General features: G+C 28.2%; 1 protein-coding gene across 1 annotated transcript; it reads left to right on the top strand.

The window, feature by feature from the left end:
- Positions 1–1,678: 1,678 nt before the first annotated feature.
- LOC111279532 (cuscuta receptor 1-like) lies at positions 1,679–9,796 on the top strand. Its single transcript, XM_089756697.1, has 11 exons — positions 1,679–2,137; positions 2,287–2,430; positions 2,506–2,661; positions 2,781–2,858; positions 2,967–3,122; positions 4,695–4,772; positions 5,435–5,587; positions 5,893–5,967; positions 6,683–6,841; positions 6,932–7,078; positions 7,239–9,796. The coding sequence occupies exons 1-11, from the start codon at positions 1,765–1,767 to the stop codon at positions 9,455–9,457; spliced, it is 3,738 nt and encodes a 1,245-aa protein (XP_089612823.1). The 5' UTR covers positions 1,679–1,764; the 3' UTR covers positions 9,458–9,796.
- The last annotated feature ends 4,168 nt before the right edge of the window (positions 9,797–13,964 follow it).

Genomic DNA, 13,964 nt, shown 5'->3' with positions numbered 1-13,964 from the left:
ATTTCAAAACATCAACCGATTTAAGGCTAACATTATTAATTAAGGAAGAAATATTTAAGTTAATGAACTATCAAAGGCACACACACACACACACATATATCGTTTGCTATATATTGGCACTTTTAAAGTTTATAGTTTTTAATATAGTATAGATAAATATAGAATAGTAAAATCTTATAAAGCAAATAACATTAACCCAATGAAAGTACCTAATATATTCAAGATTTTCTCTCCCCTTCAAACTTCTAGAAATGTATAAAAAATGGAATTAACAAAGTGGTCTTACATTTTTCTTTTGGTGTTTATGCAAGCCTATAGCATTTGACTTACAAAATCTAAGTAATTTACTCTCATTTTAGGTATTACTCTTAATATTTTCTTTCTAAAATTTAAATTTGAGACTTTCAAGTTAAATATGTTGTCTTTGAGTCAGTATCTTATATATTATGAATATGATCATATATATTGGATGCAATGTTGTAAGGTGAATAGGACAATACCACCTCATTAATGAATAAATTTTTAAAAATATATATTAATTTTTGTATATTTTATTTTATGGACTGATATTTATTCATTAATAAATTGATATCATCTTATTCAGTTACAATATATAGAATCTATATACTAATGCATTAAATATAAACCCAAAATGAAATTACTTATAGTAAAATAAAAGAATTTGATGAAACCAACAAAAACATAAAAGTAAAATTGTAAACTTTTATTATGGTAGAACTTATAATATCATTATTCATTTATGAACCAATTTTTTTAATACGTTAAAAGCTCGAATTTATAAAGAAATATGAAAAGAAAAAAAAACTCTTAGTTGACAAATCAAAATATTTTGTGTTCATACCTTAAGAATCTAAGTATACAAATATTTATATATATATATATATATATATATATATATTCCAACTGATTATAGTGGATATGAAGGCAATGTCAATTTCAAGGTTGACGCCATTGTCAATATTTGATGTTATAGTCTTTTAGACTTAAAAAAAAAATAGAAAAGTATATATATTGACCGGAACTTGCAGTAAGATTTTCTTCTTTCCATGAAGAAATAGTATGTACCAGGAAGCTACATGGAACATTAAGTGTGGAAAGAATTTTTTTTCTCTCATTGATTTTTCTTTTTATCAAATTAACTCAACTTTAACCATTAATTTTGAAAATATAATGTAATAATAAATTTTCAAAAATATATAATTTGAAAACTTTGGAATTCAAAATTTCAAGTCTTAGTTTTTAAAAATATATAGCATTATAATCTACTGAAAAATAATAGTTAAAGTTGAGTTCATTTAATAAAAAAAGTCACTAAAAACAAATTAATTGAAATGGATAGAACATTAAACACCGAAACAAATTAGACATTGTACTATGGATTAATATTTAATTTTTTCCTTAAAATTTAATTCGTTGAATTTTGTCACAATACTTTTAATTTAGGTAATTTTTTAACAAAAATGAAGAAATTGAAATAATTCACGAAATAATTTATCTATGCAAACGACAAATCTGCTCAATGCACTGTCAATTAATGTTGATTTTGAATATATCAGTATGAAAATGACAAACTTTCATTAATTTCATCGCCTTATATTCAAAAGTCATTTTTTAGAGATGGCTATTATTGGGTAACTCCTTGATTGGCTATATATATTAAGCCCAATGCAAGGCTTATTGTTATAAATTTATAAGTAGCAGTTGAGAGAGAATTGAAAATATAGAGATATAATAGAGAAAGAGATGATGGAACCCAAATGGTTGTGGTTGAGTGTGTTGTTGTTGTTGTTAGGAGGGTACGGATGGCATGGTACTGATGCTTGTTGGGAGGATGAGAGGATTGCTCTCTTGCAACTCAAACCTTTCTTCAATCGTTTAAATTATCTGAACAGCTGGGAAGAGGAGGTAAAGGGTTCAGATTGCTGCCAATGGGAAAGGGTCGAGTGTAACGCCTCCTCCTCCTCCTCCAGGCGAGTCATAGGACTCTCTCTTAATTATACAACATGGTCCTACAAAGAAAGATGGTATCTCAATGCCTCTTTGTTTCTTCCTTTCAAGGAATTGAAGCGTCTTTATTTGCCAGATAATAACATCGCTGGTTTTGTTGAAAGTGGAGGTCCATTTTGCCCTTTCATTGTTAATTTGCAATATGAAAATTCAATCGTAACTTTTATATTTTTACAATTTCATATTTAATTCTATTATTGTTTTATTGATGAAAAGCCATTAAGTCCTTATTATATATTTAAAAGAACTCTCTTGCAGGTTTTGCAAAGCTAAATTTGGAGATCCTTGATTTAAGTGACAATTACTTCAATGATACAATTTTATTATCTTTGAGTCGGCTTTCATCTCTCAAGGATTTAAATCTAGCAGGAAACTTGTTCACAGGATCAACTCATGCAAACGGTAGAGTTAAAATTAATCTAATAATTATTATGAATGATATACAGTAATTAAAATATTAATCTGTCTTCGTTACAGGTTTCCAGTGGCTTTCAAGACTTAGTTATTTGGAAACTCTTGATTTAGGTTGCAACGCATTGAAAAATAACATATTGTTTTATATGAATGGTCTTTCATCTTTAAGGACTTTAAGTTTAAGTGAAAATCACCTGGAAGCAACCCTTCATATTCACGGTAAACTCGTTTTACCTCTAATTTATGTTAAAGTCAATTATTGTTTCAAGAAAAGCTCTTGCATTAATTATTTGATTTTATATATAGAATATAATTAATTACTTGTTGAGGTTGAATAGAATTGAATAATTTGACGAACTTGAAGAGCTTAGATTTAAGCTACAACAGAATTGAAAGCTTCCAACCATCACAGCAAGGTATAAATATATATTTCAATTCACTCAACTAAAATCTTAATTACGTGATTAACGTATAAAATTTTTAATTGACAATAGCATATAATAGAATTATATATTTTTGTACAGGAAAAAAGACACAACTGAGGTTGACTAATTTGAAAGAACTTGATTTAAGCAGTAATCTCTTAAGGAACAGCATATTTTCCTTCCTGTGGGGGTTTTCAAGTCTAAAGTCCTTATACATGAGGCGGAACCAATTGCAAGGCTCAATAGCTGTTAAAGGTAAAGCTTTTACAACCTTTGTTTTTTTTTTTAAATTCCTTTTAGAAGCCTTAAACTCATAAAAAAAAAATTTTTTGCTAAGTCAAAGGTATTTATTAATTAATCAAAAGGTTACAAAGCCAGCATAAAGTTAATTCAGCAGAGCAAATAGATGTATGCATTCAAACCAAACTGACAAAACACCACCCAAAGCATATAACTGAAGACAAAACACCTAAAAGTTACACCACCTCACCCATAAGCCAATTAACCCCCCGACAAAAGCGAGCCATGTGTGCTTTCAATTTCTTGTATTGTCGGCATAGAATCACTCTCCACTATCACCTGCTCTGTACCCTGTTCAAAAGCTAGCTGCAGTCCCCAAAGGATCGCTCTTACCACTGTATGAAGGGAACTTTCACTCCAGTCTACCCAAGTCACTGCTGAAAAAACCACGTTACTTTTTGAATCTCTAAGAACAGCACCTAGCCCAGCTTTTTGTTCTCTGAACCTATACATTGCATCCACAACGAGCTTTAAAATATCTAGTACAGGAGGTTGCCAACTCTATCCTTGTGGCGTCCTCGAGATCGTAGTTGGTTAGGCAACCAATTCTAGCCTTTCCCTACGCGGGCTGTCCTTACCAATGATTTCCACATAGCACATGTTACGTGATGGAGGCATTTTAATTACAATCCTCACATTGTAATTCTTATTGTGTTAATTATAATACCATAATTCTTCATATTTTTATGTTTGATTATATAATTACATTAATATTAACTTAACAAATATTATATTATTTTCAAAATGTGAAATGAAACCCAGTTAAGATTCTAATTGTACCTTTTGTCTCTTGGATAGTTGCAGTTGCTAATATGAAAACTTTTGGTTGCAAAATAACATTTCTTGTTCATACTATCTGGTAGAACAAAAGCTATTAGCTTAAGAATCAAGCTACACTTATTGGCCAAAAAAAAAAATCAAGCTACACCTACTTAAGAAGGAGGATGTCACTTATTATACTGTCAGTCATTTCAAATTTTTGATTGGGATAAGAAATTCGAATCCAACTCTATGTAAGATAAAGACAACCAAACCAAGTGCTCAAGTGTGATACTTATTTAAGTGGGAAAATCGACACATGACTGAATTAGAAACAGTTGAGAAACCATTTTGTGGTTTTTCTTTTTATTTTTGTTTTCTGAAGTTTCCTAAGTATTTGTGTTAATGGATCAAGTCATGCAAACAATAGAGTTAAAATTAATCTAATAGTGATTATGAATGATATATAATAATTGAAATATTAATCTTTTTTTATTACGGGCTGCCAATGGCTTTCAAGACTCAATAATTTAGAAACTCTTGATTTAGGATACAACTCTTTGAAAAATAACATATTGTTTCTTATTAATAGTCTTTTATTTTAAGGACTTTAAGTTTGATGAGAAATTACTTGAAGGGAATTATTTATATTCACGATAAACTTGCTTTATCTTTCTTTTACGTTCAAATCAATTGTTGTTTCAGGAAAAGGTGTTGCATATCGTTTGCTCTTATATGTAATATTAATTACTTATTGGCATTGAATAGGATTGAATAATCTTACAAATTTGAAGAACTTGGATCTAAGCTACAATAAAATTAAAAGCTTCAGACCATCGAAGCAAGGTATAAATATATATTTCAATTCACTCAACTAAGTTTTTAATTATGTGATCAATGTATAAAATTTTCCATTAACAATGGCATATAACAGAAATATTTTTCTACAGGAAAGGAGATACAACTAAGGATGACCAATTTGGAGGTTCTTGATTTAAGTAATAATCTCTTCAAGAACGACACTTTTGCATTCCTTTCTGGCCTTCCGAGTCTAAAGTCCCTGTATATGGGGGACAACCAATTGCAAGGCTCAATAGATATTCAAGGTAAAGCTATTACAGTTTTTTTTTTTTTTTTAATTCTGTTTCATAACCCTTTTGCTCATCAAATAGGTAAAATCTCATATCACATTTGGGGATTTTTCCTCTTCACTTAAAGCTTTAGATTTGTTTTGCCGTTTACTTCATTATAAAGTCATTAAAAATATTCAGTAAAAGATTATTTGAGTAACCGGGCTAACATAATGATTATTTGAATTGAACTTGGACATAGAATTGAATAATTTGATGAATTTGAAGAAGTTGTATTTATACTCCAACAAAATTAAAAACCTTCATTCCTTACAAGCTATGCATTTATATTTGCTCAATTAGTTAAGTTGTTATATATAATTAAATATTATGAATATCTTTTTTTAGTGATGAAATTAAGCAAACCTTATGCAAATAGTGGGAGACAGCTGAACTTGACCCACTTAGAAGAATTTGATTTGAGTGATAATCTCATTAATGACAACATATTTGTTTCACTTAGCGGGCTTTCAAATTTGAAGTCTTTGGATGTAAGCTCTAATCAGTTAAATGGATCAATAGATATGAAAGGTAAAATTATTTTTTTTTGCAAAAATTGTGAATTTGTTAACAAAAATCTTAACTCATGTTTCAAAATGATATAACAAATAAGTTCATCTATTTGTTTCCTTTAATGATGAAATTATGTAAATTATTTATAGATACTGGGAGACAATTAAAATTGACCAATTTCTAAATGCTTGATTTAAGTCATAATCTAATTAATTATTACTTTTCAACCAAACTTTCAACTCTATTATAAATACTTAAAAAAAAAACACAATTCATGTTTTCAGATGATTTAATGAAGTTTATTTATTACTTTTTTTTTCCAGACTTGAGTACTTTTACCAACTTAGAGGAACTGGATATGAGCTATAATGATTTGAATGAATTTGTGGCCTGCAAAGGTATGGATTTAAATAAATTTTCTATTTTAATTTGTGAGGTTTATAATGATGTAGATGTTTTACTGATCAACAAATTTAGCATATTAAAATTTAATCTCAATTTTTTAAAGGAAGAAATTATTTTTTTATTATATACTTTTTACAACAATACTATTATTCTCTAATTATAATAAAGAATTATGTAAGAATTCACAATTTATAAGTGTGACCTCCACATAAAATTTTGTTAGACCTCATGCAAATTTAAATTGTGATTGCTTAATCATATTACAATGATTGTAGGTGAAATGCTCTCATTAAAATTAATGCCCAATTTTTTGAAGGAAGAAATTCATTATAATTTGATTACTAATTAGAAATGATATATATTTGCAATAGTTAATTGCATTCTTTAAGAAGTGTTGCAGCTGCATACCAAATATTTCCTTTTTTATTTGTATTAGCTTGTTTTGTTTTAGAGTTGGGCATGTTTGCTTTTTGCTATTTTGTTTTAGACTACTACTCGTTCTTATTCCCTTTAAAAAAATTTTGCCTTTTCACATTATAGTTTTGTTTGATTTTCATCTTCTTGATTGTTTCTTATTAAAATTTTTATTAAAAATTGTTAACGTTTCAGTATTCTTCTCTATTAAAAATTCATCTTGCATAAATCTTGGATTTATAATCTTATCTACAAAAATAAAAATTTACACTTATTTATTTTTCCCATTTACAGAATGTAAGAGTTTGAAAAAGTTAAAAGTTTTTGGTCTAAATGGGGTTTTCACCAATGGAAGCATTCCACTACTAAAATTAGTAGAGGCATTCCCATCAGTTAAGACCTTCTATCTAAGAGATAATTACTTAAACAAGACTATGGCTGCTCAGGATCAAGGTAAGTCATTAATTTATTCCAAATGGATGTAAATTAGTAGTTGTTTGTTGATTAACATCTAATAATACCTCCTACGCTATAATTACTCAGAATTGCATGTGTGGAGCAATGTGGAGGAAATATTTCTAGACTATTCTTATCTCAACAACAACATTTTGCAAAGCATTGGAGTATTCACTTCTCTTAAAACTTTGTCTTTATCTGGCTGTGGACTTATGGGTTCCTTGCCTAATCAAGGTAAATTAAAGACTCCATAATTTCTCCAATATAACTTACGGAATACATCTCTTTCTAATAATCCTTTATTCTATTTCTTTTATCTAATATCTCCTATATAATTTGATATGGAAATTAAAATTTAATTAGAATTTCTTCCATGAATTTATAAAATTTTCAGGTTGGTGTGATTTAAAGAACCTTGAAAAGTTGAACATCAGATGGAATGCATTTAAGGGGATACTTCCTTATTGTTTGGGTAACTTGACATCTCTTCTTGAGTTAGATATCTCCTACAATCAATTTACTGGAAATTTGACTCCTTTAGCAAATTTTTCATCACTTAGATCTGTCTCCCTTTCAAGAAATCGTTTTCAAATTTCAATGCCATTCCTATCACTTGCAAACCTTCCAAATCTCAAGTTTCTCTTGGCTGATGAAAACAAGATAGTAATGGAACCTAATTCCTTTCATACTTCAATTCCAAAGTTCCAACTAAATTTTTTCAGCTTTTCAAAGTGTACAACAGATAAAGGACTTAGCCTACAACCTCCTAAGTTCCTTTATTACCAATATGACTTGAGATATGTTGATATTTCATATAACTATTTCAGTGGAACAGTCCCGTTATGGTTGTTAGAAAATAACACAAAATTAGAAAATCTCTTCTTGTTGGGCAATTCTTTCACCGGTCCTCTCTTGTTACCACAACTTCCTAATCCTAATGTGTTTGTAATTGACATATCTAATAACAAATTACAAGGCCAAATTTCGACAAATATATGTTCAACTTTTCCAAATTTGGAATGGTTATTGTTATCTAAGAATGCCTTTGAAGGTAATATCCTTCCTTGTTTAAGTGGCATGGACACTTTATCATTTTTAGACCTATCGGACAATCATTTGTCTGGAAGATTACCAGAAGAGTTGATCATGGGAAGTTCATTAGATATTCTTAGGCTATCAAATAACAACCTAAGTGGAAAGATTGTTCCTATGATGTTCAACACAAGCAAGTTGTCAAATTTGTATTTGGATGGCAATAATTTTGCCGGAGAGATTCCTGATATTGATGTCTCTGCTTCTGATTTGTCATATTCATCACTAGAGGATATTGATCTCAGTAATAACAGTTTTAATGGAAAGCTCCCAAGATGGATAGGGAATGTACCGCATTTGAAGAGATTGGCTTTGTCCAACAATCATTTCGAAGGTTCTATTCCAATGGAATTGTGCAACTTGTATGAGCTTGAATTTTTGGAGCTTTCTCAAAACAATTTATCTGGCTCTATTCCTTCTTGTTTCAATCCACCATATTTGAGACATGTCCACGTGAAGAGAAACAGACTAAGTGGTCCATTGACACTTGTTTTTAATAGCTCTGCATTAGTGACATTAGATCTTAGAGGGAATAATTTGACCGGTAATATTCCAAAAAGGATTGGCACATTTTCTGCTTTAAGCGTCCTTCTTTTGAAAGATAATCATTTAAACGGTGAAATTCCAGTTCAATTATGCAAGTTGTATTCATTGAGCATCATAGATCTTTCTGAAAATATGTTTTCTGGTCCTATACCTTCTTGTTTGGGCAATTTAACTCTGGCAATGAAAAGGGAGAAGTCTTACGTAAATGATTTTTTGTATATAGCAGAACTAATACAGGATCTACTAGTACCAATGGACATTCGGATTGATTTATCAAATGGTTATCCTAGTAGCTACATGGAAGAATGGATAGAGTTTACAACAAAGAGTGTGTCCTACTCATACGGTGGTGACATTCTTAAGTACATGTCTGGGATTGATTTATCTTGTAACAGGTTAGCTGGGCAAATCCCGGTGGAATTGGGAAACCTGAGTGAAATCCGTTCGTTAAACTTATCACACAATAACTTAGTCGGAGTTATACCTTCATCATTTTCACAACTTAAGCAAATTGAGAGTTTAGACCTTTCTTACAACAACTTGAGTGGGAGAATCCCTATACAGTTGGTTGAGTTGAACTTTCTAGAGGTTTTCAGTGTGGCACACAACAACTTGTCAGGTAGTACTCCAGAACCAAAAGCTCAGTTTGGGACCTTTGATAAAAGCAGTTACGAGGGAAACCCTCTTCTTTGTAGGCCTCCACTGCAAAATAACTGCTCTAAAATTGACTCACCAACAACAGTACCAACTACAGCAGATGATGAAGGAGAAGGTAGTTTCATGGACACATATGTTTTTTGTGTGAGCTTTCTGGTTTCATATGTAATTGTTTTATTGGTAATTTTTGTTGTTCTATACATAAATCCATATTGGCGACAAGCATGGTTTTCTTTCATTGAGAGTTGCATCACAACTTGTCGCTACTCAGTTGCAGGCAATTTTCTTGAGTTATACATCTTCAAAAGATGTGTTTAGGTGTCATAGGAGATCTTATGATTTGCCTTTAGTTTGATTGTAGTGAAGATTTGGATAAAGTTTATTTTTGTTGTCAAAAGAAATTTGGTGATTTGATCTTTTAATTGAGGGATTTCTTTTAGCTGATTATTCTGTTAAAATGGTTGTAGAAAGAGTTGTGGATTTGGTTACTCAGATTGCTTAGAAAGAGTACTTTGATGATTTTGCACTTTCAACAGAGCTTTTTGTCTCCGTTGGAACTCTGTTTTTGGTATTTGTTTTGTTTGGAAGGAAGCACTGTCTTTTGGAAATTAGTATTACTTTACAAAATGAGCCAATTCAGCATTGATCGATGAAAATGATCGCAAAATGCATTTATTTTTTATAGGGTTACAAAATATTCCAAAATAAAAATAATAATAATAAGTTGATATATCTCATACGCAAGAAAATCCCATCAAATAAATAAATTAAATGCATAATCTTTCAAAGCAATAATAAATATAGGGTGTTAGCTACTGGGACAAGGACTTAGTATAGTTTGTTAATTAATTATTTTATGTTTGTAATTTGATTATGATGTAATAATTAATTATTTAATTAATTATATGATATAATACTTGATTATTACTATAAAAATTTTTAAAAAATAATTAAAATTTTTTAATTCCTGCTTTGCATGGTTAATTTTTATTTATAGTACTACTTTTTTTTTATAACTTAAAATTTGTTAAATGTAAAACTTTTACCATTAAATTTAGTGAAAATAGATTTACTTATTTATTAACAAAGAATATAGTTTAAACTTATTTTATTTTATTCTTTTAAAATAATCAAAAATATTTTCAAAATTTTAATTGGATTTATTTTTAGATAATTTTAAAAATATATTCTTTCACATTGATTTGATAATTTTGATGTGTTTTTTTTACAAAAGTCTTATTTTAATTTTTAATGAAAATAATTTAGTAGTAAAAGAGGAAGATTAAAATGTTTTATGTGATTTGATTTAAAAAAATTTTAATTGGATATTTGAATTATAATTTTTTTAATTAATATGATATGCTATTTATTAATCACATGTCATTATTTAAAACTTATAAGATTAAAAGTAAATATCAAATTAATTAATAAATTTATAATTTAAATTATTAAAAAATTTTAAAATTCAAATATTTAGTTTTTAATATTTAACTTAAAAATCTATTCATATATTGAAAATAAACCCCTAAAAAATGATCAAACTACCCCTCTCTTGGTTTGATAAGAATTTGATATATAACCAAATTGATTATTTTGCCTTCATACCATAATTAAAAAATATCTTTTTCTTTTATAATTATTTACTATAATACTCCATATCATAATTATAGAAATATTCTTCTCTTAAATTAATTATTATACTCTCATATCATAATAAAGAAAATACACATTCTCTTATAATTATTTATTATAATATCCTCGTACCATAATTATAAAAATATTCTTTTTATTATTAAATTACAAAAATATCAATTCTCTTATTATTGACTCAAATTATTATAATACCTTCCTGACATAATTATAAAAATACATTTCTCATAATTGATCAAAATTATTATAATACTCTTCCACCATAATTACAAAAATGTTTTTATGAATACTTAATAGAAAGTTGACATGTGATACTTTGTTTCAAAATTAATAACATATATTAAAACAATCTTTTTGATAATTAGTATAACAACCCTTTGTTTATTTGATATGATATCGATATGTATCTAAATTTACTATAATACATTTATATCATAATTACAAAAATACTTATCTTTTTATAATTAATTAAAATTATTATAATACTCTCTTACAATAATTACAAAAATACCTCTCATAGTATAATTGACTAAAATTACTAAAGAATGGTTCTTAATAAAATTACAAAAATACCCCTACCACAAATGGCATAAAATTACTATAATGCCTTTCAAATGGAAATGCTTTTATGAGTACTTCATAAGAAGTTAACATGTGGAATTTTGTTTCAAAATTACTATAACACATCTATTAAATTATATATTAATTTTTAACATAACATAAAATTAATCACATATTAAAGTATTAAAATATCATAACAATTGGTTTATAAAAATTTGACATGTGATATTTTATTTAAAAATTACTATAATATCATTATTAAATTACATATGAAATTTTAACATTATATAAAATTAACTACATACTAAATTACTAAAATACCTTGGCCGTTGGTTAATAAAAATTTGACATGTGAAATTTTGTTTTAAATTCACTATAATAACCCTATTAAATTCTTATTAAATATTAAATAACATATTAAAATAATTTTCGTAAAAATTGTTATAACACCGCTTTGTTTATTTGATGTGATTTTGATATGTATCTAAATTTATTATAATGCTTTTACATTATATTAAGAAAAGACCTTTTTTCTTATAATTAGTCAAAATTATGACAATGCCCTTCTACCATAATTACAGAAATACCAAAATTACTATTATGTCATGCTATTATAATTACAAAAATACTCGTTATTATATTTAATCAAAATTACTTTAATACCCCTCATCCACGCCTACTTCAGTGGATCCTTTTTCCCATTTAAAGCATCAATCTATTTTGGTGTCATTAATTATTCTCCTATCGTCATGGTTTACCTTTGGTTTTTCTGGAGGATCCAATTCCAAAGTGGTACCATGATGCTAGGATAAGAGGCTTATTGCAATTGGACTATCCAATTATAATATGGCTCTCTGAATCCCCCGTCCTTCCCTCCCTGCATTTAGAAGTGATAAAATCCGTGTGGCACTTCCCAGAATTGAACTCTTCTGGTGAAGTATTACTTGGCCGTGCTAACTGAAGTCTTTCAACATTGCTCTCCTAATGTGGTGACTAAGCTAAATAGGGAACTCAATTATTTTGTTTGCTTAGAATGGCAAGGTTATTTTCTAAAACCTTCTAAAACTTGAGGTGATAGAGGCAAAGCAGCTTAGAAGAATGAGGTAGAATAAAAAATGAGAGGAGTGAGCTTACCACTATGAATGCAAAAATTCACCTGTGGCTGTGTTTATTCTAAACCTTTTAGCCTTTGTTATGTGTGCTTGATCGTCAATGATGAATTATTACCTTCTTCCTTTATCCTTTTTCAGGGTCTGTTTTTATTTTTTTTTTATTTGGTATCAATGTAAATGATTGTTGATAAGCTGGCTGGCATTTATCTTGATCCCTCTACCGTTTAGCTTAGGGTAATTGTACTTTGTAATAATAATAATAATAATTTTTTAATTATTGACCGTAGTTGAAAGTAGGCGGTATGAACTTTACCAACACGGTATGCTATCCTTGTAGTCTATTAATTTTAAATTGGGTTGAAGTTCAACTCATGTCTTATGTTCTTTTTTCTGTTAGTTAAAAGAAAAGGGAAAAAGGAAAAGCCAGTTATGTTATTGATATTCTTTTTATGTTGTCCAGTTGGTAAAAGAGAATTCAGTTGAGAATAATATGGTCATTACATGTATGTTACAGGTTTTGGAAATCATTTAACCTGAAATGCCTGTATATATGGTGTTGCAACGTGGATATCCACCAACATCGACAGGTCATAAGCCGAGCACACTACTGCAAAAGAATAATGTAGTGATAACAACTTCAAGTTGTGATCTGTATTTTCAGTTGCGAGGCTTGCGTGATGGTGTCTCAACTCTCTCAACTAAGTTTTGCAGACCCTTGGTCAATTGCTGGGTCGATTGGAATGGAATTGGGGAAGAGGGGAGTTTGCAAAATCCAACAGTGGCACTTTCCAAGAGATGGTTTTGAGAACCAAACTCAGGTAAGTGATGAATATTGAGTTGAACATTCCAAAAGATTTGGGTTTCAGTGGTATTCTAGCCTTTCCCCTTCTCAATACAATCGATTTGATCCATTTTTTACAAAAATAACAATACCTTACGAAAAGAGGCTATTTTTTACAAATATAACATTCTCTTACAAATAGAGTTGTGCATGAATAAGTTGGATCAAATAAAATAAAATTCGATTGATATTTTTAAGTAGAATTGATAATTCATGTTATTATATTGTGTAAAATATTATATTCATATCGTATTTTATATGAATATAACATATTACAGATTTACGAAAACATAAAATTATAATTTTTTAATTTTATTAAATTTATTTATAATTTTTTAAAAAATTTTAAATTATATTATTTTTATATCTTTTTGTTGTATCGTATTTTAAAATGACAAATTTACTTTTAAGTTTAGGATCCATCTGACCCATCTTTTTATATCCTAATCAATCATTTTTACTGTTTAAAAATATTAAAAATTATTTTTATATTAATAATTTTAATATGTTCTAAAATATTTGAATTTTAAATTTAAATAAAAAATATTTATTACCGTAAAAATAATCCATTGTTGCCCAAAAAAAAAAATCCAGATCAAGTCAAGTAAAACCTGACCCTTAAAATCCAGCTCCAATGAAATTCGATTAGACATTAAACTAT

This window comes from Durio zibethinus, chromosome 27 (assembly GCF_047325235.1).
Source record: "Durio zibethinus cultivar Kanyao isolate XHJ-2024 chromosome 27, ASM4732523v1, whole genome shotgun sequence".
NCBI lineage: Eukaryota > Viridiplantae > Streptophyta > Magnoliopsida > Malvales > Malvaceae > Durio > Durio zibethinus.
The sequence above is the reverse complement of the archived record's forward strand: the minus strand, read 5'-3'. Positions and strand labels throughout refer to the sequence as shown.